Here is a 27,299-nt window from a genome sequence, read left to right as displayed (position 1 = left end):
ACATTATGCGTTGGCGTGGCTTGTACTTCCTCCACCACCAACTTCGCACATATGCAATAATTAATCTAGCATTTATTACTTACTTCGGAATTTGTTACGTTGCGTCCAAAGAATATAACACGCATGGTTGCGCCTCGTCGTTTTAATTCAACATATACCTAATAATAATAATTACATAACCGAATTAACCCTGGCGGGTGCTGCCTCTGCGTGCGTCCCATGACACGGGCAAGGGCAGCATCCGCGCGGTGTAGTGTACCCCTTACATTTCATTAATGTATCAAAAGCGCCTCTACGTGTTGGCTTCGGCTCCGCGCACGCCTCCCAAAGGTCCGGAACACCACAGTTCCACGACTGATCATGATAATTAGGTACATAATAATGATACGATAACAAACATGCTTCGTCTAGTAGGTAAGTGATCTGTCATTGAGACATCTAGCGGACGCACATAAAACTAACGAAAGGTTTTCAATGTCAACGATAGATACATTTTGATCATTTACGTATGTATAATGATATTAATGGAATACAAATATACAGACGTAAACTTGAAATCATGGATAAAATACAGGATGTAGACTGTAGACTTAAAGTTATCGAAACTAAATGATTACTGTGTTACTATAAGTACAATACGGACTAAAGTTTCACAGCTGTGAAATGTCAAATTGACAGACCGTCTACATTTTACAACGCCAATATTGGAGTCATCTCCAACTTTCTTTTTTTCATTTAAATCTGCTTTTAGTTGCCTGATGATGTAAATATTGTTAAGTAAGATCGAAGTCAGTGACTGTTGCTTCCCGTTTACTTATATACAATGGGTGACAGCAGTGATTCCGAAGAGTTCTACGATGCCGAAGAGCTCACACCCATTAAAGGTTCTAAGTAAGTGAATTGTTTACACAATCTGCGTTCCTGGAACTATTCATATAATCGTTTAGGTCCTTAACTAGTCTACCAATCATATTTATTAGTGACCATTAATTCATAATAAAGCACCCTTCTATTCTAGTTGAAAATATGATACAGCAGGTGTTTCTAGTAACGATATGGATCGTCCTTGGTTTGATCAAACGAATATTGACAGTCTAATCAATGATGCGTAACTCATTTACATTCAATCGTGACTTGTGGATAGGTAATATTAGAAGACTGCTTGAGAACTGTGTTTACAACTCTGCAAACACAGTTATCAAGCAAGCTCATGTATTGTTTGGATTGCATGTGTACAAATTGATGTGCAGCACAAAACAACCGGAGATCGTACAATCTGTCACAGTTTATGTGGCACTGGCTGCTATAGATAATTCTTATTTATTGTGGAATTGTGTAACAAACTTGACTATGTTTGCTTTTTAGCATAACTCACTAGTATACAGGTTTGTATGATGCACTGATAAAAGTAAATAAATGAAGCCAATCTTTTTTTTTACATTAACTATTTTTTACATTACGCTTGTAATCACTTATTTACATTCTAGGAGATCATCACTATGCAGAAACACAAGCCTAACAGATAGTTCCAAAGATAAGGAGAAGGAGAAACCGGCTGTAAAGACTGAATCTACACTTGTGGAGGCACCCAGTATAGCTCCAAGCATATCCACTCCCGAGGTTGCCCCTGCAGATGATGACCAGAATACTGTTAAAAGTGTAAATATTTTGTAAAACACTGCAGGTATACAGTATTAATTTCCTGGTTCCTGTCCAGTAAGGATGCTCCCATAAATGAACTATTAAACCTTCAAGTGCATATTTTACAGTGGGAACATTATACAAATCAAAAGGACAGGATAATTTATTATGACAGGATTTTTAATATGCCAAAATAGTTTATACAAAAAAAAAGATAGTTTTCCTCTAATGTAAATAGTTTCTGATTTCCATATACTGGCCCATTAAAAAAAATACTGTATCTATACTGTCTATATGTATGTGGTAGGTGGTGCAAGGGCGACGCCGATTCCAAGAGCTACGGCGCTGCATGCAGACAGACGAGGATGACGACACTGTTGATGCAGCTGCTGACCACCACTCTTTCACAGACGTTACGCAGCCCTTCAAGTGAGCAATATTCATTTCATTATCATTTATTTTATGAACTTTTTCGTAAGGGCTTGTGCACAAATCACGCGAGTAGAGAGTAGCATAAAAACCTCATCAAATATCACCAAGGGGGAGGAGGGTGTCAAAAAGTAGCCGAAAATACCTCGCGTGATTTGTGCACAACCCCTAATTAGGTACTCTCACGAAATGAAAACATGAGAAAATAATAAGGAAATGTACTAAGCAGTCATATCATTTACTCTTTATGAAACATCAGATTTGATTTAGGTAATGTTAACAATGAAACTAACTGAATTTTAACATCACCTAAATGATTTTTTGTCATTTTTCGTAGGTACTAAACTATGAGTTTTTGTTGATTTTATAATAATTGAACATTCAAAATATATTTCGCAGTAAAAGACTATTTTTTTTATTAAGTTTTGGAAACAACCCAGCTCTTAACGCTTAACTCGCAATTAGCAATACTTCTATGGGTTTGATTTGGTTCCACTCTAAAATGAACTGGTTAATGTTTTTACCGTTGGTTGCAGGGTGATAGCGCATGACACAATGAGCCTCCAGAGCATGACATCCCTGGGGCGCATTGGAAGGATCCTCAGCGGCGCATCGGATTCACATTGTGATTATCCTACTAATTTGGATATTTGTCAGTCAATCACGAAAAAGTTGAACTTGAAATTAGAATTTCAGAAGAAAGATAGTATTTACTTGACTATTGAGCTACCCTTGCGAATATTTCCATCATATTATTTATTGTTAAATACGCCTAGCGAAATCTGCCGTCTTAACCAAACCTACCTTAGCGGCATTGTAAATAAAATATGATCTTTTTCAGCTAACATTCGTGAAGTTGCCCAGGCGTCTGCACCGCCGCGAGAAACTAACACGCCTGACGAACCTGTACCGGTGGACAGAACGCAAAATGGTAAATTTATATTAATATACAGTTTATTTTCAGACACATTTGTGACAGCCTGGGTAACACTACAGTGAGGGTGCAGAAAGTTCTTGATCCAATCCAAACAACTTTAGGCAAGCTGGAGCTAATTCGGATTCGGGCGGATGTTTGACTGGTTAAGGTACACAGTACCTACACATACAACACCCACCACAAGTGCATACCCACCTATATGCACTTTTGCAGTTCGATCTCATATACATATAGCAATGTGTAACTGATTCCATTGTAAAATTTTAGGTACCGTTTAAAACATTTGTCATTTGTTTGTCCTTTAACCTTATTAATATTTTCGTCGCTTCTGTTATATGGTATGGTGATAAGACGTAAAAGCGATGGAGGAACTTGTTCTTTAAAAAAACTAAACGAACGAAACTTTATTACATAATATACCTACGTCGAACATTCGACTTTGTATGTATGTAATTGTTATACCTAATACTTATCCTATTGTCATACCCATACCAAAAAAGGTTGGCTTTCATTGTACATTTTTGGTGGTGGCAGTTCAATACTTAGGTACTTTATACGATTAATGTCTGTCTCAATACTAGACGTAGATTTATTGTATCCCAATAGCCATTCTCCTCATTCTTATTTTCACGAAAAAAGTAGCTAAACTCTGTAGGTATGTGTAAATATCTTTATAAGCTGTATGAGATGATGTGAGCTAGTGAATCCTGAAGTTACTTTTTGAGATAGGATAGGCCAGTCTATTTAACTCGTTAATTATTGAGACTTCTGTGTGTATATGTGTCTCTAGTTAAGCTAAATCAAAATGGGATTAAACAACGCTATATCTCTTAATTGTGTCCATGTTAGTCCAAAATGTAATGCTATGCTAACGCATTAACCCTGTGTCAGTGCTAGCGATGGAGCCGGACGTGATAGCCAGCACGAAGGCGAGCAGCGTGAAGCAAGCGGGCAGCGTCGTCACCGCGCCCGCCGGCCCGCTGCCCCCGCCGCGCCGCAAGAAGCCGCGTGAGTACTGTGCTGACGTAGCCCGTGTACGTGTGTCAGCTGGCGATGAGCCGGACATGGTAGCCAGCACGAAGGCTGTCGTGAAGCAAGCGGGCAGCGTCGTCACCGCGCCCGCCGGCCCGCTGCCGCCGCCGCGCCGCAAGAAGCCGCGTGAGTACTGTGCTGACGTAGCCCGTGTACGTGTGTCAGCTGGCGATGAGCCGGACATGGTAGCCAGCACGAAGGCTGTCGTGAAGCAAGCGGGCAGCGTCGTCACCGCGCCCGCCGGCCCGCTGCCGCCGCCGCGCCGCAAGAAGCCGCGTGAGTACTGTGCTGACGTAGCCCGTGTACGTGTGTCAGCTGGCGATGAGCCGGACATGGTAGCCAGCACGAAGGCTGTCGTGAAGCAAGCGGGCAGCGTCGTCACCGCGCCCGCCGGCCCGCTGCCGCCGCCGCGCCGCCGCGTGAGTACTGTGCTGACATAGAGCTCTGAGTCAGTTAGTGATGAGCCGGACGTGTCACGTGATAGCGAAGGCTAGTCGAAGGCGAGCAGCGTGAGTGAAGCATAGTAAATATGGTTCTCGCCACACGCCGCCCTGCTGCCTGCCGGCGTCGAGTCTGTGTTGTAATTATGAACAAGTCATTAACAGCCTAATTTCGGGTGCATTGGCGCCCTTTACAATCCTGACAGTCAAGCTCATCTGAAGTCGCCTTCCTCCTTATTAACTTGATAATTCCTCCGTTCCGTTTCCGTTCCCTCCATCCGATCAATTTTAATAGCGCATCACGCGATATTCAATACACATTTGTTCCAGGCAAACTGCACGGCTCTCAGTCACTGTCGACGGCCGACGGCGACAACCTCAGCATCTGCACCAACGATACCGATGACTACCGCTATGAAAGGAGGAGCAAGCTCGATTCCTTGTCAGTCGAGGTGCGTTTATACCAATTTTAACTTAAATTCTCCTTAAAAACAACATTTAGCATCCATAAATCTGGTTTTCGGGAACGCAGCTCAATCAAATACAAGTATGTATGTATCTACGAATGACGAAAGTTTTCGCCATTCAGCAACCAAAGCTATAGCTATACTATACCTGTGTCGTAGTTGCCGCTGTGCCGTTTGATGCAGCTATAAACATGACAAAAATGACAGGAGTGTCGTAGAACACTTGGTTGACAACATGACATGTTCCTGTTATGTTCATGTTCTTCGTGTCCGTGTCTGTATCCTTATCCGTGTCTTTCATCCTCATCCTTTCTCAATCGTATGGCTCGTGAGTCGTGACGGGTTTTCGTGACGGAAATATCTCACACTTTTTTTAAGGAACTTCGTTCCAAAAACCGATGAACTCTACTCTCAACAAGTGCCTCACCCGAGTTTTAAATTTATCAACCACTTAATCAGTACGAGCGCTGCGCACATGGGAAAACGAGTTTGTACTATTAGCAGTAGCGATTCCGAAAATAGTAATTATAAACTTACAAAATATGATTGTTTCAGCCTCCACTGCCTAATTCTGTAAGCCAGTGCATGGCGCTGCCCAGCCCGGCCAGCACCATCGAGTCCCTCACAAGAGAGTTCCAGGACTCGCTAGAACTCTCCACTTCCAAATATGGTGAGATTACTACTTAATCAATGTATTAATAATAGTATGTTTTAGGTTTAGGATCAAAGCGGTATAATATCACTGCATAGACTAGGAATCCTCTAGACGGAGTTTAGAGCAATTATTTCATGAAACTGATGCTGCCAAAAATACTGGGGTGCGGGGGACGAGGTGAGCGAGTCCCGTGCCGTGATTAGTCCGTTCAAAGACACAGACGTCACACAAAGATACTTTGACGCGAAAATGGAGTATATTTGTGGCAGAGGGGGTAGTGCTACTATGCTCAGTCTGGAGGATGTCTTGTCTGTGTATCACTGATAATAAATTTAATCTTTGACTTTTAACAGTCGCGGACCTGTAATAAAACATGCGACAATGTAGCAGCTCAAACTAGTAACAATATATTTGTATGTTATGTACAATGTACAGTGGACCTTATTACAAAAGGCATAAGGTCCAAAAATTTACAGTTAACAGTGAGCGATGGTATATATCAAAAAGTGAATTCTCAATTAATTTGTTGCAGCGCACGACAAGTCGTCAATGAGTCACGAATCGCGCGCGTCGTCTCGCAGCAGTACAGGCACCTCGATGAAACAGAGACCTCCCGAATCCACACTCGACATTAAGGAGGCGGTCAGAGGTTAGTATATCAACTATAAAATATTGCCACTTACCCGCTCAGTAATAATGCTCAATTCGCAATGACAAGTTTTAGGTGCTTCCTGAATCCACCCTCGACATTAAGGAGTCAGGCAAAGGTAGGTACTTCTTTAAAACCTAGTCGCCTTGTATATAAAGCTCAATTTGCAACGACAATTTTATTGACTACGCACTAACGATGAAATTCAAGTTAATAACTTATTCATACCATTTTAAAGCGTTAATTATCTTTGTATTCGCACACAGACAATCCAACCTCTAGACATAGCATAGTCGCGCTACCCCCTCTGCCACACATACGGTAGCGTTACTCCATCTTCGAGTCAATCCCGTGCCGTGATTGGTCCGTGTCTTTGAACGGACCAATCACGGCACGGGATTCGCTCACCTCGTCCCCCCGCACCTCCGTGTTTTTGGCAGCATCGGTTTCATGAAAGAATTGGCCTAAGCTCAGTCTAGAGGTTGGATTGTCAGTGTATTCGTAAGCGTTTAATAGTTTACGTACCAAATAGTACCTTATGATTTTGAAGGTAAGGTTTGTTTTTAGGTGATTACGTTGTGCGGCCGGCGGACGACGCACAGCGCTGCGGGTCGCGTACACACAGCGAGGGACGCTCTCAGCTCTCTACAGGGCACAGTAGCTTGGGCGGGAACACCAGGTGAGTTTATAAAGATTAACTCAAGTGAAGTAAATAAAAAAATACTTACTAAAAGCCGGCTTACCGGGCACAAATCATGGCAACTACTAAATCATTAGAAAACCAGTTTACTACAATAATACAAAATTCATTCATTAGAAAACCAGTTTAATACAATAATACAAAATTACTAGTTCATAATACAATAAAGGGAGTCTTGTGGAGGAAAAGTTAATTTTTCCTTCATACAAAGTTTGACCACCCTAATTGCCAATGTCAAGTTTAAGTTTCCGATTTAGGCCACAAATTGGCAAACCCTCCAACGCACACGGTTCCTATTGTTTATTATGTGGTCATTTGTAGACGGAGCAACTCAGAGTCCCTGGAGGGCGGGCGGCGCCGCTCCGCGGGCGACGAGCAGCTAGGGCTGGCGCTGCGCACGCATTCGACCTCAGGACAACGACTAACAGACATGCAGATACTCGAGCAGGTCACCGTGCTCAACCTGGACACCGGTCAGTGCTGTGAGGTGTAGGCAGAGGGAGCCACTCTGTAGGCGACGGGCAGCTAGGGCTGGCACTGCGCACGCACTCCACCTCGGGGCAACGACTAACAGACATGCAGATACTCGAGCAGGTCACCGTGCTCAACCTGGACACCGGTCAGTGCTGTGAGGTGTAGGCAGAGGGAGCCACTCTGTAGGCGACGGGCAGCTCGGGCTGGCGCTGCGCACGCACTCCACCTCGGGGCAACGACTAACAGACATGCAGATACTCGAGCAGGTCACCGTGCTCAACCTGGACACCGGTCAGTGCTGTGAGGTGTAGTCAGAAGGAGCCGCTCTGTAGGCGACGGGCAGCTCGGGCTGGCGCTGCGCACGCACTCCACCTCGGGGCAACGACTAACAGACATGCAGATACTCGAGCAGGTCACCGTGCTCAACCTGGACACCGGTCAGTGCTGTGAGGTGTAGGCAGAGGGAGCCACTCTGTAGGCGACGGGCAGCTCGGGCTGGCGCTGCGCACGCACTCCACCTCGGGGCAACGACTAACAGACATGCAGATACTCGAGCAGGTCACCGTGCTCAACCTGGACACCGGTCAGTGCTGTGAGGTGTAGTCAGAAGGAGCCGCTCTGTAGGCGACGGGCAGCTCGGGCTGGCGCTGCGCACGCACTCCACCTCGGGGCAACGACTAACAGACATGCAGATACTCGAGCAGGTCACCGTGCTCAACCTGGACACCGGTCAGTGCTGTGAGGTGTAGGCAGAGGGAGCCACTCTGTAGGCGACGGGCAGCTCGGGCTGGCGCTGCGCACGCACTCCACCTCGGGGCAACGACTAACAGACATGCAGATACTCGAGCAGGTCACCGTGCTCAACCTGGACACCGGTCAGTGCTGTGAGGTGTAGTCAGAAGGAGCCGCTCTGTAGGCGACGGGCAGCTCGGGCTGGCGCTGCGCACGCACTCCACCTCGGGGCAACGACTAACAGACATGCAGATACTCGAGCAGGTCACCGTGCTCAACCTGGACACCGGTCAGTGCTGTGAGGTGTAGGCAGAGGGAGCCACTCTGTAGGCGACGGGCAGCTCGGGCTGGCGCTGCGCACGCACTCCACCTCGGGGCAACGACTAACAGACATGCAGATACTCGAGCAGGTCACCGTGCTCAACCTGGACACCGGTCAGTGCTGTGAGGTGTAGGCAGAGGGAGCCACTCTGTAGGCGACGGGCAGCTAGGGCTGGCGCTGCGCACGCACTCCACTTCGGGGCAACGACTAACAGATATGCAGATACTCGAGCAGGTCACCGTGCTCAACCTGGACACCGGTCAGTGCTGTGAGGTGTAGGCAGAGGGAGCCACTCTGTAGGCGACGGGCAGCTAGGGCTGGCGCTGCGCACGCACTCCACTTCGGGGCAACGACTAACAGATATGCAGATACTCGAGCAGGTCACCGTGCTCAACCTGGACACCGGTCAGTGCTGTGAGGTGTAGGCAGAGGGAGCCACTCTGTAGGCGACGGGCAGCTCGGGCTGGCGCTGCGCACGCACTCCACCTCGGGGCAACGACTAACAGACATGCAGATACTCGAGCAGGTCACCGTGCTCAACCTGGACACCGGTCAGTGCTGTGAGGTGTAGTCAGAAGGAGCCGCTCTGTAGGCGACGGGCAGCTCGGGCTGGCGCTGCGCACGCACTCCACCTCGGGGCAACGACTAACAGACATGCAGATACTCGAGCAGGTCACCGTGCTCAACCTGGACACCGGTCAGTGCTGTGAGGTGTAGGCAGAGGGAGCCACTCTGTAGGCGACGGGCAGCTCGGGCTGGCGCTGCGCACGCACTCCACCTCGGGGCAACGACTAACAGACATGCAGATACTCGAGCAGGTCACCGTGCTCAACCTGGACACCGGTCAGTGCTGTGAGGTGTAGGCAGAGGGAGCCACTCTGTAGGCGACGGGCAGCTAGGGCTGGCGCTGCGCACGCACTCCACTTCGGGGCAACGACTAACAGATATGCAGATACTCGAGCAGGTCACCGTGCTCAACCTGGACACCGGTCAGTGCTGTGAGGTGTAGGCAGAGGGAGCCACTCCGAGTGCACGGCAGGCGACGAGCAGCTCGGTCTGTCACTCGTAGTGATGGGTAGGACATCAATTTAAAATGAGTTTGTATGAGTACCTCATTTTCTAAAATGACGTGTTACAATGTCTTACTTCAAATGAGGTGAGGTACTAGCATATTTTCAGCGTCGACTATTCCATTAATTCCAACGGCGATAAAAATATTTAATGTATATACATATTTATGTATTCATAACTTCCTTTATAAATAAATAAATAGTAACATTTAATTGGAGTGCAATTCTGGAGGTTAAGAATAGAACTTTTAGGAGAAAGATAATTTTAGAATCAAGTAAAATGAATAGAGGAGTGAAGTAAGACATTTTTGCGGTACGAAGAACTGCGACAAATTAACAAAATGAGTGGTACAAATGAGGTGCCTCACGAGTGAGCGACTCGACACTAGTCACTCGCGCTATATTTCAGAATCTTACCGACATGCAGTCAGTGCTGTACAGGTGTAGCTTCACGGAGCCAGGAGATACAGACGGGAAGCAGCTACTATTGCCAATTACATTAAACACCCACACAACTTAGTCAGCGTCTCAATAAATTTTACCATAAATACATTTAGCATTTTGGTATTATAAATACGAGAAGAGACCGCTGTTACAAAACTAATAAACATACTATTTGTCTATTGTTTTTATTGTGTACAGTACAAAAATCTCCAAGGAAAATTATGTTTCTTATGTCTAAATTATAATCGACAGGTGAAAGGGTGCCTCTAAGCGTGGCGGAGCACAAAATACCTCAATGCATCAATCCGCTGAGCCTCCACATCATGAGACTCACGTCGGAGTACATAGGGCGAGCCAATGACGACGAAAATGTGAGGTAATTACAGATATATCATTTTACCACAACTTTTGTAATCGCCATAACAATTACGTTAGCGGTTGGGGGCATAAACAAAGAATACTGTAGTAGTAAAATATTGTAGCCGCAAATTTGAGATGACACTGCAGGACTTCGTTGTCAAGCGCTGACGTTTATTAATTATGTTACCACTAAAGGCAGATATGACTTTTACGCAACGTAAGAAGTTTTTTTTATAACATGACAGCTACCTATGTATGATTTAAAGTGACCCTAAATACAATTTTCCCGTCCCCAGTGTGTTTTTGTTACTAACAAAATGAAGTGGTCATGTGGCCTTTGTCAGCTAATCGCTCACCAAAAAAATAGGTTGAAAAGTAAACAAGGGTCAATTTATATTTCCTAAACTATATTAGAGTATGATCATCAGCCACTAGCAGAAGTAAAATGCCTGTCTTCCTATCCATTTTGCTGTTTTGACCTAGTTAGTTGATGCCCTGTCCCGGACGCTGAGTCCTGGGTTCGAATCCCGTTAAGAAAATGCGTTTCCGTTTTGTGACAAATCTATCATGTAGGAAAAATAGTAGACAAAGTAGCGATGTGCTAGTGTTAACGTCACGGTGGTCATTAACAAATTGATGAGAGAGGATAGCCTCTGAAAAACCTTCTACAATTCGTTTTGACCATTTTGACAAACCATATTTTTGAAAATGTTTTAAGAGAATCTGAAGAAATAATAAAACTTGGCTGGACACGCTACCGCGTGTCTAGATTCGTTCTATTCGGAATCTGTAGAACTATTGTGATTCATCAATTGATGAATCCAAGCCCATGTTGGTTTAAATAAATTTTCAGCTTGGAACTGGTGCAAATGTCGTGGCGCAAGCGTCTCTCTGTGTTCTCAAGAAAGTCACTCACGCCACCTGTCGAAATGGGAATCCTACCTGCGGATTCTGACTTCAGTATTAATATTAGGTTTACTTTTTCTTTACGTTGTTTTCATTAGATTTTATTTAACAATTTTGCGGAGAATAGCCCATTTAGCTGTAGGTATGTAAATTAAGTTACATTGCGCAGTTCTTTAATTGGGCACTATTCAATCAGCGGGCTCAGCACGGTTCCATTTTTATCCACTATCACTAAGCCCGTCACTTTCGCACTTACATACTTGTTAGAACGTGACAGGTATGGTGATAAATGATAAAAATGCGACCGTGCTACTAGGGCTGGTGTTGGTACCCTTCATATTCGTATCATACCTACATTTGGATTTTTAAATGTGGGTCAGCAAGAGAAGCCACTAGATTCCATGCCACTAAGCTAAAATAATCTTACGAGACCTTCTTTACCTCTTTGTGTTAAAAGGCTTTCAGCGATTTACGGAAAACGTACGAAAATCAGTAAAAAAAAAATCTAAAAAGTATACAGGCTAGTGTTGCGGTCGTTATGAGACCGAATGGTGCAAACATCACAAATCTAATGCTCTTCATTTAAAAATCCATGCTGTATTTTTATCAGACTGACAAAAGTATATTTTTGGGGGTTGGGGGTTAACATGTCTCGGAGCTGTGGATTTTAATTTCTTTTAAACTTCGCATTTAGTAATAAAATAATGTTTCATTTCGTTGTACCTATACTTACATAGTGTGGGTTTTTATAGTAGGTATAAATAATTATACTTACATAGTGTGGGTTTTTATACAGCGGCCAAAATTTTTATTAGTTGAACACATTATCAAATGTGCGTTTTTGTTGCATTTTTTGTGTAAGTGTGCATTTATTTTGTTCGTTTGAATATGTACCTATTGTCACAGATCATATAATACTAGTACAGATACCCAATCCCATAGTAAAAACGCGCACCGTCCTAAGTAGCAAATACTTGTAGGCAATTTTTTAGTTCACAGTAACAAACTAGATGGCGCACGGAGCCCCACGGAGCTAATAAAACTCTTACGACAAACATGCGTTGAAATGGCGTCAAAACACCTCTCGCGCGACATCTGTTGTAGCTTTCACGCACTAAACCTACACATCACATTCATTTTTAAGGTCAATCATTACTAGATGGCGTTTCAGCCAACGGCGACAAAATTGAAATTTATTTACATATCATAATTTACGATTATGAAATCAATTTGACTTTTTAATTTTTTTGTATTGTAAATAGAAGTTTGAATAGGTACCTACTTAGTATAGGCGAAGGTGTCAAAGTTTCGTTACAAATCACAGGTCGTATTCTTATCGCTTACCTTGCTTCGGCAAATCGGCACGACAAGCGTTCGGGTAAACCAGCATAACTGTGACTTTGAGATACACAATAATAATGCATAATCAAAGAGGACTCTTAAGCTGGTTTGAAGGTATCGAGTAGGTACCTATGCTTCACATTAGGGCAGAAAGAACACGGCATTGGGGTATGATCTGTTTTAAAATTCTTGGAGCTAAGCGTTGCATTGCCGCGTGCCGTCCACATGGCCTTGAGAGGCCCAAAGCCCAAGGTCGCGCCGACGAAACAATCTATTTTTAACGTCCGTTAAATAAAATCGAAAGTAAAAACTTGAAAAAATATGCGCATATTAAAATCTAAATTTATATGTGACGTTATCTATGAAAAGGGACCTTATTGTCGATGGCGCTTACGCCATTATTGACGATGTTCAGATATAAATACAAGGCCACGCGACGCCGTGCGGCGTAAGCGCCATCGACAATAAGGTCCCTTTTCATAGATAATGCCCCATATCAGTACCTAGAGATATAGATATAATACTACGCGGTATTTTCTTAGATTTATTATGAAATAAAAAAGACCATGTATATAGGAAAGGAAGGAGTAGGTATTTTGTAAGGATCACAGATCATATGTGTATGTGACGTTATCTATGAAAAGGGACCTTATTGTCGATGGCGCCTACACCGTTATCAACGATGCTCCGGTATAAATACAATGCCGCACGACGCCGTGCGTCGTAAGCGCCATCGACAATAAGGTCCCTTTTCATAGATAATGCCCCATAAAATACTAGTACATACATAGTACATGCAGATACCCAATCCGCCAATCCCATACTAAAAAAGCGCACCGTCCTAAGTAGCATATGTCACGTTATCTATGAAAAGGGACCTTATTGTCGATGGCGCTTACGCCGTTATTAACGATGCTCTGATATAAATACAATGCCGCGCGACGCTGTGCGGCGTAAGCGCCATCGACAATAAGGTCCCTTTTCATAGATAATGCCCCATATACGTTGCTTTGCGTGTTTTACATTCTATTTCGTAATATTGCAAAAAAAATGTGTGTAACGTTTTTTTTGCCATGCTTTTAAATTAATAAATTAATTAATTGTATTTCCGATTTATTCATTTTTTTATTTAGCTACTAAAAGTTTTGTAGCTTATTCGCTACGGCTATCATGAGTTGGCATTTGACGTTTAGGTACGCTAGCGAGTGCATGAAGTCGATCGCAGTCTATCTCGCTCGTACTCGCATTGATGTATTGGTGCGATCGAGTTCACGCAGTCGGTGGCGTAAAAGTCAAATGTCAATTAATGGTAGCCGTACTTGTCCTATCATGTACAGTCAGCAGCAATAGTTGCTAAGCGGGCGAGGTGTTCAAAATAATCTTGACGCGACTTTATTGTTAAGAGAATAAGAGCGCGTCAAGGTAATTATGAACGCCTCGCCCGCTTAGCAACTTCTGCTGCTGACTGTACCTAAGAAAACATTTTTTGACATACGATGGATTTTTTAAATATGATATATACAAAACGGATTAGTTACTAGTGGCTCTGTGAGCTGTAGACCTCGCGAGCAGAGCTTAAAACTGAATAAATGTATGGCAAAAATATTTATTAAAATATAGGTATAGTACATGTAATATAAACAAAAAATTAAAAACTACATAAAGCTACAAACAAAAATTAAACGAATACGCTTAACCCGCGCTTGATAAATAAAAAATACGACATTTTTCATTTTTTCAAAATAAAAAAATAAAATAAAAAACAATTATACGAAATTTAAGTATAAAGAAAATACTAAAAGTTATGTAGCAGTATACAATTACTGGGAATGGAACCAGGGACCTGCCGATGCAAACAAAAAAAGCGAACGTTTGCAAAATACGCCATTATAGTTCTTACTAAAGCTGACGAAATTTAGCTACTCATTCTCAAGTAAAAACTAAATACATATCTAAATACCGCCAAAACCAGCGATACAAATTTTCTGAATTTTTGGCCATTTAATCTATAAACATATCTCAAAAAGAAAAAACTCTTATGATACCGATCCGACTATTTGTTTAGGCGGGAGCTATCACAACTCCGCCATTTTGAAAAATTTCCAAAAACCGGATCGACAAAAAAATTTTAGTTAGTCATAGAATTCGGTCACAAAATTTCACGAAAATCGGTTAAGAATTGCGACCTGTATAGGAGAACATCCGGACATACAAAAGCAAAATGTCCGAGTCAAAACGTAGACCTTCGCTACGCTTCGGTTAATTAAAAATGTTACTCGAGCGCGCCAGCTTGCAGCTATTGATAGTGTCAGTCGCGCACCAAGTCTAGGTAATAAATAAGAGGAGGGAAAATAATAAGGGTATGCCGGTTTCCATGGTCAGGGTGTTTAACCCGTACCTACTCGATCGATATTTTTATATTGAAAATAAAGTGTAATTTATTTGTATAATGAGACAGATATTTGTTCCTGAGTCATGAATATTTTCTATGTATTTAAGTATTAATTGTATATTACACATTTGTATCGTTAGTCAATTTGTGTAAGAATGTCCCTATAATATTTATTTATTTATTAAACATTTATTTCATGTTAAAAATTTACATTCTCGTACAAACGGCAGTAACACGATTTATTTTGTAGTATTTTAAAATACAAAAAGGAAATATTTGCACTAAAAACAAATATTTACAGCCGGGCTAGCCCATGATAGGCACGAGTGTATCTCGCGGCGAGATATACTGCCCGTCCGTCCCTCTTTTATTAACATGGTTAGAACTGTTAGAAGTTTCAAACCGTGCATGCTGTCCCTGTCGCTCCTATTAGAAAGAAGAAGAGGACGGCACGAATTACTGTGGCGTTCACGCCTATGTACCTAGTTGTATGGTAGTTTTCGTAAGCACACAGACGCACCTTACAATTAGTATTTAATCCGAGTGTGCGTGTGCACGTCGCTGTGCGGCCTTGAGACGCTGGAGCGATTGAGGACATAAGTATTTGTATTAAATTAAAAATAAATACAAACCTATAGATATAACACACCGTATTGTCAATTCAAGTTTGCAAACGCGCACTGCGCGCAGTTTAGAAGCGAAACATCAACTTTTGACCAGTCATGGCGGTCATGACCTTGCATTGGAAATACGAACACCTAGTTGGCATTTTTTTCAAGGCTAACTCGCATGTCACACCGTGGCCAGTCCATGACCAAATCATGACCACCCCCATACTCCCCGTCGTAGTCATGAGTGCAGTCATTGTCGGAGTCTGTCCGTCAACAAAAATTCGACTAGGCAAGCCCCGCGACCCGCGAACACCGAATATTGCAAATTTTAGGCTCTTTTACTCACATTAAGTTGTAATTCGAGTGACAGAGATAGTTGCATGAGTCATACGAAGCATATTTTTTAGTGTTATTTTAAACATCAAACTTCTATTAGTTTATGTAATTAAAAAAACACTTGCATAGTCTGTGCTATCAAAATCGCTGTCAATTTAGTTTGTTCTACCTCATGAAGTTTACAAACTTCGATTTTCGCGGTTTAAGCTGATCGTCGTTTACAACAAGGAAATTAATAAACTGTAGACCTCGCGAGCATAGCTTAAAACTAGAGATGCCACGAATATTCGGCAACTATTCGGTATTCGGCCTATTCGGCCACTTTGCCGAATATTCGGTATTCGGCCGAATGTTGCCTACTATTCGGCCGAATACCGAATATCTGTTGCACCTACTTAAAAAGAAAAATTGCATCATAAAAATAACCAAAAACTATGTAGGTAAGTATATTTAGAATGTGTTCTTGGAAAGTTGTTAAATACGAAGACCCTTTTTTGACCATTTATTGATTAAAAAACATATTATTTTTATCATGAGTCTGTTTTGTTTGACTCTACTCATTAATGCTGTTCAACAAAAATATAACTTATCATCATCATCTAACGTTGAGCTTTGTTAGCGATCAGTTTTCATAATAATTGTGGGTCAAAATGTTTGCATGTCATACCGAATATTCGGTCGCCGAATATTCGGTATTCGGCCGGGAGAGGGGCAGAATATTCGGTATTCGGCCAATACCACTATTCGGGGCATTTCTACTTAAAACTGAATAAAAAATATATGGGTACGCCGTTTAGAATTATTTAGAAAAACTAAATTAACAAAAGGTTAAATAAAAGATTGGAAAAATGAAACGAATACGTTTAACCCGTGCTTTGCACAAATAATAATACATAATACAATAATATAAGTGTAAAAATTTACAAAAAGTTAGCAGCGCACTTTACTGGGGTTCGAACTTCGAACCTCCATGCATCAAAGCAACTGTTTGCAAACTGCGCCATGATAGCACTTAGCCAATTTGACGAAATTTGGCTACTTATTCTCGAGTAAAAACCTTTACAACATTTCTACATTTTTGCCAAGCACTGTAAATATATCTCAAAAAGAAAAGAAATGCTCTTACACTATTGATACGACTACATATTTGTTTCCGCAATTTTGAAATAATCGGATTGAAAAAAAAAACTATTTTATCCTAGAATCTGGTCACAAAATTTGATGAGAATCGGTTGAGAATTAAACCGAGGAGAACGTTCTCCTCAAACGAAATTTGGCCCGAGTTAAAACGGAGACCTTCGCAAACGCGTCGGTCAATAAAGAACTAAAATGTGCGTTTGACTTGGACATCAAGCGAAATAAAAACTTGCATTGTGTTTAAAAACAAAGCATTCATTTCTTTTGAAAGACATCGCCCTACGAGTTTTTTTAATTTATATTTTAACGTCAGGCCTACTTTAATAAAAAATAGGTACTCATTTAGAGTAGGCATGTTTATTGACCGATCTATTTTTTAACATTTTGTACTAAATTTCGTAATTCATAACTCAAATGTAATTATTCTAAATCAAACTCCACATATTAGAACCGTGGTGGCTCCATCTAGTGACAATATTCAATATTACTTCGACAGCTCCACATAACTGTCCTGCGCTGTTGTTCATAACGTAAGAGTCAGTCGCGATATAATTGTGATTTCAAATCTTGAAAATTAATGCATTGAATTCGTGTTGTTATTAATGTTTGTATTTCATTAGATTAGATTAGATTAGATTTATTTATTTCACAATATATGATTACAGTACAAATTACATTCATGTCAATTTATAAGAATCTATATTGTGATCGTCAGAAATACATTTAAATAATAGAAAGATGCTTAATCCAATTAAATTCATAATATGAGAAAAAAAAAATCACCTGAGAAGGATCGTCAAATAATAACAATAATTAAACGATTTTATTTTATAATGTTTTTAATTTATGACACTTTAAATGTCTCTTAATACATCTTAATCTGTAAGATAAAAATTTCGTTATCGCCGATTGTGACATATAGCGCCATCTATGATATCGATTTAAAAAGAATTTTACGGCCTTCGGGATGGGAGGGCATGCTATTGTTGTGTTTTTGGTGAATGTACATACATTATCACGATTCACGAGTGGTGTGGTGTTTGTATACACTATTATTTTTAAATTAACATGTCATTGTACTGATTTATACTTTCACGATTTTTACACATTCGAATACGCGATTAAGTCCCGTTTTACAATTTAATAACATTTCATTCATGTTTTATTTAACTAGTTTAATTAATTTTTAGTATTTTCCATTTGCTTAGGAGTAGGAACGAACACCACATATTTACAATCAAGTAAAAAGTTTCTTAAGTAAATAATTGTTTCTTATGTCAAAACAAAGTATTACATAATTTTTCCATTTAGCCTTCTCTCTTCTGAATAACCTCGTAACACTGATACTCGTATATTATTGGGCGATACTGTGCCCAACAACTTCGCCAAACAACACCTGACTCCAGTTCATGGGATACCTTCCAACAGACCTCGCATCATACAGTGCTTACGAAGACTCGCGGTCTCCACGCATTGTTTGGTGGTCGCTAGTTGTGTTATATGTCCTATCTAGTAGAGTATGTGATATGGCAGGGAAACGGACGAGGAGAGCGAAAGCGTGTGCACGGGCGGCGCCGACGAAGACGGTAAGGAGACCAAACAGGCCGTCGACAGCAAGAACACTATTCGGAAGAAGACTGAAAAGTGAGTGACGCTTTTTTTACACTTTATATACTTAGTGAAAGAAATTCGAACAACATCACGAACTAAAATTAATTGTCCGCGTGAAACAGGACTAAAAAGGGATAACCCCTTTTTTATTTGTCAAAACATTTTTTTTTTATTATGTGTTGAAAATTTTCTTTGTAGAGCTATTTTTTTAAACTATTTATAACATGTTAAATGTTAGATATGACGTAATATGACCTACCTATTTAATTTCAGTGAAACCTGGTTAAATGACACCTGGATAAATGCAAAACCTCAATAATTGCAACCAAAGGTCCGGTCCCGGTCCCTTGAGACCAAAAGGCCTCTTTAATTGAAATTTTGGAACCTCTATAATTGCAATTTAGGTTTAATTGCTTTTCGGAATTTTGCCTCTGTAATTGACCACATTGCAACTAAGACCTCTATAATTGACACTGCTAAAAAAAACCGTTATTTTAGCTCTTCTCATTACCCCTATTATTGAAACAAGTCTTACTTATTACCTCTGTAATTGAAAGAACGTAGACTTGTAGAGAGCAGAAACAATATTTTAATAGCAATGATAATTTTATTTTAAATCTTCATCCGGAAGTCAATTTATTTATTGGCTATCTATCACAGAGTGTAGTAGGTGAAATAGTTTTGATTAAATCAAAAACATAGTATGCTTTTTACATTCCAATTAAACTTTCTTCTACAATTCAAGGGTTTTTTTTAAAGACCAGAAACCCAGAATGTAAGCTTGTAAATCTTCTTTCAATTTTTATTTGCACCTCCATAAAAGCAATTTGTCAGAACGCAACCTCTATTAATGAGAACCTCTATAATTGACACAACGATTTTTTGAACCTCGTTAATTGGCACGACCTGCTTAATTGAAAAACCTGGTTAATTGACAAAAAATTGCCGGTCCCTTGAGATTGCAATTATCCAGGTTTCACTGTATTAAACATTATCCTAAATCTCATTAGCTCAATTTTTATATGTAGGCATCTACTTGTAAAAGTTCGCGGGGACTTACGAAGCTAAAGAATCTTTGACATTCTTATCTTTGTACCCATGGTCTAATAAAACATGGTCTTCTCTTCCCAGAGTGTCACTTGCCTACGTCACAATAACATTGCCACTTTATTTCAACATAACATGTTACATGGGTACATTATATCTATGGTTAATAAGTTAAAATATTTCTGTATAATTTTATAATTTTCATTTATATGTATTTTATCTTAAATTTTACAATAACACGTCATTTTTAATTATTCGTTAGCAATATCTCCCGATTCACGAAAGAAATTTCAGACGTTCGGGTAATTCTGTTTACACTACTGGCAACACAGGATAGCGCTGTCACATTTGACAATCCGCCATTTTGTCCCTGACCGTCATCCTTGTCGAACGCGTGTTAATTGTTATTTCCTTCTCGCTCAGTGTCAGCAGTCGCAGTGTTTTCCAAACTTTTAACGTCGTAAGCTTGGTAATTAATGTTTTGTTACGAAAATGGTTGGCTGCTCTATTCGGAACTGTAAGAGTAGGAGTGAAAAGTGCAGTATAGATTTGTTTTATTTTACTATGTTTCTACATGTTAAAATAATTTACACCGTTGGTTAAAATTCTCCCACATTTTAAAGTTTGAGAACCTGTAAACAGCATGATGACGTAGGCAAGTGACAGTTAGGTCATTCGCGAATCTCGGAAGAGAGTACCAGGCGGAGTATATTATTATACCATGTTTGTACCTAATTGATTTGCTGAGGCAGATTTTTAATTTGTGTAAATGCAATTTTATTGAATACTTTATTACAAATTTAGGGCAGCCCCAACTCCATTAGTGAAAAGTCACTCGCAAGACAGTATAAACACGAAAATAGTTCCCGAAGTGAACCAAAACAGGTGACGGTGTGATACTAACAAGTCTGTGTGTTGTTGCAGTGCAGTTTTGCGAATTTGTCAAATACTCAACCATTTATAAATACCCATCTCCGCTTGGCCCTTGTACTATAGCGTGTGTTACCATTGTCCCCTTATAACAAAAAAAAATCCGACTTTAAAAATGATGAAATAAAACATTATTGAAGTCTATGCGTTACCAACTGATATGTTTGAAGTCGGTGCCAAGCCAAGTATCAATACCAGTAAAAAATGGGATTTATAGCCATAAAGCTGATTATTTTTGACTGGTATTGTTACTACTTGGCTTGGCACCGACTTCAAACATATCAGTTGGTAACGCATAGACTTCAATAATATTTTATTTCATCCTTTTTGAAGTCGGTTTTATTTTTTTTGTAAAAAGTTTTTATTTTTCCATTTTTAGTTTCCTATTTTCTTACCCTTAAGGTTTTTTTTTCCAAATTTATATGGGACCAACTTCGAGGTATACCCTTTCCAATAAAAAATAATTATCAAAATCGAACTACTCTGTAAAAGTTATGCGTGGTCATACATAAAAAAAAAATACGCGTCGACTTGAGAACCTCCTCCGTTTTTTTCGTCGGTTAATAAAACCACCTATGTCAGTTATTTATTGATGAAAGGAAACTTATTGGTTGGTGGCTTTATACATTTAAATTAAACCCGACGTTACCAAAAGCATTTCAATGACATTGAGTTGGGAATCTTTTAGTTAAACTATGCCTCATTTTTAGGGTTCCCTATTTGTCAATGCTTGCCTGCAATAGAAATGTAAAACAATACGCTTTATGTAATATCAAACATATTCCCTATATCTGTACCTTTTAACGATTACCAATTATGTATCGTCAAAAGAATAGGAACTCAACGACTACACCTAATGCTTCGCTGCTGCCCAGCTCCTCAATTTTACTCACAAAAACCTGCTAGGCGTATTCATATCATACACACCAGAATCGGGAATCTTTTCATTAAAACTTTAATGGAACTTGACTAATTTCCAGACTAAAACGCTTCCTAGGCAGTACTGTGAAAAAGACAGTAGACGCAGCGAAATCGCTGGCGCAGGAAGTGTCGCATGCACGACACAAGGAGGACGTGGCCGACATAGCGGACGACGTGCGGGGCGAGCACAACATCAAGCTGAAGGCCTCCAACTCGCACAAGGGGCCTTACGACTTCGACGGCTGCGTGCGACACGTGCAGGTTCGTACCTAACAAGTGTAGCATGCACGACACAAGAATGACGTGGCCGACATAGCGGACGACGTGCGGGGCGAGCACAACATCAAGCTGAAGGCCTCCAACTCGCACAAGGGGCCTTACGACTTCGACGGCTGCGTGCGACACGTGCAGGTTCGTACATAACAAGTGTCGCATGCACGACACAAGGACGTGGCCGACATAGCGGACGACGTGCGGGGCGAGCACAACATCAAGCTGAAGGCCTCCAACTCGCACAAGGGGCCTTACGACTTCGACGGCTGCGTGCGACACGTGCAGGTTCGTACATAACAAGTGTCGCATGCACGACACAAGGACGTGGCCGACATAGCGGACGACGTGCGGGGCGAGCACAACATCAAGCTGAAGGCCTCCAACTCGCACAAGGGGCCTTACGACTTCGACGGCTGCGTGCGACACGTGCAGGTTCGTACCTAACAAGTGTCGCATGCACGACACAAGGACGTGGCCGACATAGCGGACGACGTGCGGGGCGAGCACAACATCAAGCTGAAGGCCTCCAACTCGCACAAGGGGCCTTACGACTTCGACGGCTGCGTGCGACACGTGCAGGTTCGTACATAACAAGTGTAGCATGCGCGACACAAGGAGGACGTGGCACATAGCGGACGACAAATTCAATTATTTATAACTGATGTAGGTACCTACTTGTTATGCCTACATTTGTCAAACTATTGCTTTTTTAGTGATAGAAATGGTAGGCTATAATACTCCTGGTAGACTATAGTACTCCTGTAAATTTTCTGCTTAGTGCTAGTGTTTTGTCAATATTGGCCGTTAAAATAGAATTTGATTAAATACCAAATCCGATTTCGTTGAACAATTCGATCACTAAACCGAACGAATCGAGGTTATCTCGTCAACACGTTGAATAAGCGGATTATTCCCACTAGTTACCACCAAGTTGTTACCAGTGGTAACTACTGGGAATTTTTTTCCCACCTTTTACCACTGGTAACTACTGGGAAAAATTATTCCCAGTAGTTACCACCAAGTTGGTTTAGTGGTAGAGTGATTTAATAAACAATTATAAGTCGATTAGTGTTTTAGTAAACTGCCTTAAACGTGACCATTCTTATTGAAACAGTTTAACCGGTACTAGTACAAAAGCTATAAAATATGTAAGATAAATTTAATAATCCATTTAATTTAATTTTAATAATCCAAAGATAAATTTAATTTTTCAAGTGATTTTATTAGGTAATTCAAAATCACTATATATTTATACTATACTATTTTTATACTGTTTTTATTAGTATTTAACTCTAACAAAATTTTGGTGGTAACTACTGGGAATAAAAATTCCCAGTAGTTACCACTAAACCGAGTTGGTGGTAACTACAGTTACCAGTGGTAAAAGGTGGGAAAAAAATTCCCAGTAGTTACCACTGGTAACAACTTGGTGGTAACTAGTGGGAATAACCCGAATAAGCTTTCTCGTTTGCGCAGGAGATGGGCAGCGGGCACTCGGGCGCCGTGTGGTGCTGCAAGTTCAGCGTGTGCGGCCGCCTGCTCGCCACGGCCGGCCAGGACCGCCTGCTGCGGGTGTGGGTCGCGAGGGACGCTTACGCCGTCTTCCAGGTATTCCATATTGGACCTTATCACCTTGCAGTAAGGTTGCTAGCAGGGATCGGATACCGGTATTTTTTGTATGGGAACGGAAACGGTATTTTTTCGTTCTTTGCTAATTACTTCATTTCTAATTGGGCAATCTAATAATACGAAGTCGTAACCTAAAAACACAACTGAGTCCTACATTTCGAGTATAAAATAATTCCAAAAATATGGTTACTTCTAAGTTTTGCAAAAAACCGGTTCCGATCCCTGGTTGCTAGTGATCAGTTTACAAGTTCGGTTCCACCCTTTTAATTTTCCGTTCAAAAATTTAGAGTAAAAGTGGGATAGATGCCCCACCTTTTGAAATTACTGTATATTTCTTAGTACAAAAAGCAAAATTCTTTATTTATAAAACGGGTAGGTACTTTGGTTTATTATTTTCAAATATATGAAAGGAATAAACATTATCTTTGATATTTCCAGAGTATTGGCGATTTTTGCAGACCTCTAAATTTTGGGACAACTATCCCATATAGGGGATAGTTGCCTATTCCATGTAAATTACGTTTAGGATAGATGCCCCGTCGAGAAAGAGGACATTTATTTCATTCGCGAAACTAGAGTAATTGCAATCAAGGCAACTATACCCCCGGGTCATCTATCCCAGTTTTACCCTACAATATTTGTGTTTGTGGCATCGATATTGCAGTGCAAGCTGTTAAAGTGTTAACTGACAGTGCTTATTCAATTTCCTCGATCTCGTTAACGTTAAAAATAGTAGCAAATCTGTCAAACTTCCCCTCATGGTCCACGTACAAAGCTACAATTTAAAACAACCAACGCTACAACTTCAGTCCTACTATACTAAATAACTACTTATCATTTTACAGGACATGCGCACAAAATACAACGCCGAGCAGAAATCCTCCCCGACCCCCTCACAAGAGTCCCTCGCGTCGCTCACCGCCCCACCACCCAGTCCCGAGGACGCACCCTTAGGCCCCTCCGCCCCATTCCACCCGAAACCTTTCTGCACCTATTCAGGGCATACGTCAGACCTGCTAGACGTATCCTGGTCTAAGAACTACTTCATACTGTCAAGCTCGATGGACAAAACTGTTAGGCTGTGGCACATCTCGCGCGGGGAGTGTCTCTGCTGCTTCCAGCACATCGACTTTGTGACCGCCATCGTGTTTCACCCGCGCGACGACCGCTACTTTTTGTCCGGCAGTTTGGACGGGAAGCTGAGGCTCTGGAACATTCCTGATAAGAAGGTAACATTTATGTATAAACGCATTTCGATATACGAGAACTGGACTTGAAACGAACGGTTATGAAAAGGGACTTGTATAGGGACTAACATATATGTTTCGTGCAAATTAGTCATCATCTTCCTCGCGTTGTCCCGGCATTTTTTGCCACGGCTCATGGGAGCCTGGGGTCCGCTTGGCAACTAATCCCAGTAATTAGCGTGGGCACTAGTTTTTACGAAAGCGACTGCCATCTGACCTTCCAACCCAGAGGGTAAACTAGGCCCGTATTGGGATTAGTCCGGTTTCCTCACGATGTTTTCCTTCACCGAAAAGCGACTGGTAAATATCAAATGATATTTCGTACATAAGTTCCGAAAAACTCATTGGTACGAGCCGGGGTTCGAACCCGCGACCTCCGGATTGCAAGTCGCACGCTCTTACCGCTAGGCCACCAGCGCTTCAAATATATAGCGCTTTCGTGCAAATTAGTATTGAATTATTATAGCACACAAAAACACACACGAATGCATAGTTAACACAAACGTAGATTTCGAATAGGTAGCTTTGTTAACACTTAGGTTGGCTCGTCAAAATATAGTTTGAATTGCCGTTTGTATATCGTTGTCACCATAAAATTTCTTTCAGGTCGCGGTTTGGAACGAGGTCGACGGCAAAACAAAACTGATAACAGCCGCAAACTTCTGTCAAAACGGCAAGTTCGCCGTCGTCGGCACATACGACGGCCGCTGCATCTTCTACACAACCGACCAGCTCAAGTACCACACGCAGATAGACGTGCGCTCCACCAGAGGCAAAAACTCCACCGGCAGAAAGATCAGCGGCATAGAACCCATGCCAAACGACGACAAAATCCTAGTAACCTCAAACGACAGCAGAATAAGACTGTACGATCTCAGAGACTTGAACCTCTCCTGCAAATACAAGGGCTACGTGAACGTTTCGAGTCAAATCAAAGCCTCGTTTTCACACGACGGCAAGTACATAGTCAGCGGGTCAGAGAACCAGTGCATTTATATTTGGAAGACGTACCACGACTACTCAAAGTTCACGTCGGTGAGGCGGGACCGGAACGACTTCTGGGAGGGGATCAAAGCGCACAACGCGGTGGTGACGTGCGCGGTGTTCGCGCCCAACCCGGACCACATGATCCGCATGATTACGGAGAGAGAGGAGGAAGAGAAGGCTAGCAAAGGCATCGGCGATAAGGAGGAACCGGTAAATATGTTTAAAGCATAGACTAAGAATCCTCTAGACTGAGCCATAGAGAAATATAGTAAGACAAGAGTGCTCACTCCATACATCAGTTCAGACTATTAATTTCAGTGTCTACATCTAGCATCGAGTAGCGGAACTATCAGTACTGCTACTTGACAATAGATGTAGCACCGACCGGAAAGTCTTATCTCAACAGCATAAGACTTTCCGGTCGGTGCTACATCTATTGTCAAGTAGCAGTACTGATAGTTCCGCTACTCGATGCTAGATGCTAATAGTCTTATTGGTACTAAAACTGATGTATGGAGTGAGCACTCTATGTATTTTTTTCTCTATGACTGAGCATAGTAACGCTACCCCCTCTGCCACTTATACGGTAGTTTTACTCCATCTTCGAGTCAATCCCGTGCCGTGATTGGTCCGTGTCTTTGAACGGACCAATCACGGCACGGGATTCGCTTACCTCGTCCCCCCGCACCCCCGTATTTTTGGCAGCATCGGTTTCATGAAATAATTGCTCTAAACTCAGTCTAGAGGATTCCTAGTCTATGGTTTAAAGTATGTTTGTCTTCAGGCAAAAAAATTACAATGTTCGAATATCTAATACCTATAAATGAGCAATTCTTGTTTATTTATTTATTTATTTATATATATATAAATATATATATATATATATTTCGGGGATCTCGGAAACGGCTCTAATGATTTCGATGAAATTTGGTATGTAGGGGTTTTCGGGGGCGAAAAATCGATCTAGCTAGGTCTTATCTCTGGGAAAACGCGCATTTCCGAGTTATTATACGTTTTCCGAGCGAAGCTCGGTCACCCAGATACTAAGAGTTATACGACTCCATATCGTCAGGTGACAAGCAAAAGTCACTAAGTACCACCACAAGTTCATAGCCATAGTGAACCATATTAGTATGAAAAAAAAGGTTGATTTTTGTTTAAATATTTTATAGTAAGTCACTTGACGATATTACATTTGGACTGGGCAGATTAGGCTATCGAACTGTCACTTTTGTGTCTGGGATACAAAAACATAGTTTAGACTGTCGAAACATTTAGTAAACAATATGATATATCACCCATAATATATCACCTACATAAGTAATGCGATAGTAAAGTTCCACTAACATAAAATGATGTTTTTACAAACCTTCTCATTTAATATTGTCTTTTTTTACAGAAGGGCACAGACTGCATGGTGTCCTCCTCGCAGACGGGGCACGTGCTCGTGAGCACGGACTTCAACGGCTGCATCCGCGTGTTCGTGCACAAGGCCAAGCCCAAGCACTCCTCGCTGCCCGCCTCCGCGCTCGCGTAGCCTCAGCACACACAAACAGGTATCGTCTTGGGTCGTCCCATT

The 27,299-nt window shown here is 41.6% G+C and overlaps 1 protein-coding gene across 1 annotated transcript; it reads left to right on the top strand.

Annotated features, from left to right (window-relative positions):
• Positions 1 to 688: 688 nt before the first annotated feature.
• LOC134656462 (uncharacterized) lies at positions 689 to 27,271 on the top strand. Its single transcript, XM_063512002.1, has 33 exons — positions 689 to 891; positions 1,488 to 1,659; positions 1,949 to 2,070; positions 2,607 to 2,695; positions 2,912 to 3,001; positions 3,899 to 4,315; positions 4,810 to 4,931; positions 5,502 to 5,616; positions 6,134 to 6,250; positions 6,818 to 6,929; positions 7,272 to 7,423; positions 7,465 to 7,569; positions 7,611 to 7,715; positions 7,757 to 7,861; positions 7,903 to 8,007; positions 8,049 to 8,153; positions 8,195 to 8,299; positions 8,341 to 8,445; positions 8,487 to 8,591; positions 8,633 to 8,737; positions 8,779 to 8,883; positions 8,925 to 9,029; positions 9,071 to 9,175; positions 9,342 to 9,467; positions 10,245 to 10,368; positions 11,197 to 11,325; positions 18,609 to 18,719; positions 20,538 to 20,618; positions 21,644 to 21,845; positions 23,334 to 23,465; positions 24,332 to 24,715; positions 25,340 to 25,930; positions 27,120 to 27,271. Exons 1-33 carry the CDS (start codon positions 824 to 826, stop codon positions 27,255 to 27,257), a joined length of 4,854 nt encoding a protein of 1,617 aa, XP_063368072.1. The 5' UTR covers positions 689 to 823; the 3' UTR covers positions 27,258 to 27,271.
• Positions 27,272 to 27,299: the final 28 nt, after the last annotated feature.

Source organism: Cydia amplana, chromosome 2 (genome assembly GCF_948474715.1).
Source record: "Cydia amplana chromosome 2, ilCydAmpl1.1, whole genome shotgun sequence".
Taxonomy (NCBI): Eukaryota; Metazoa; Arthropoda; class Insecta; order Lepidoptera; family Tortricidae; genus Cydia; species Cydia amplana.
This window is presented reverse-complemented; position numbering and strand designations above follow the sequence as displayed.

Coding starts and splice junctions, on each gene's coding strand:
- LOC134656462 (XM_063512002.1), top strand. CDS start 824: ATGGGTGACAGCAGTGATTCCGAAGAGTTCTACGATGCCGAAGAGCTC. Junction 2,071..2,606: donor GACGTTACGCAGCCCTTCAA/GTGAGCAATATT, acceptor CGTTGGTTGCAG/GGTGATAGCGCATGACACAA. Junction 25,931..27,119: donor TCGGCGATAAGGAGGAACCG/GTAAATATGTTT, acceptor CTTTTTTTACAG/AAGGGCACAGACTGCATGGT.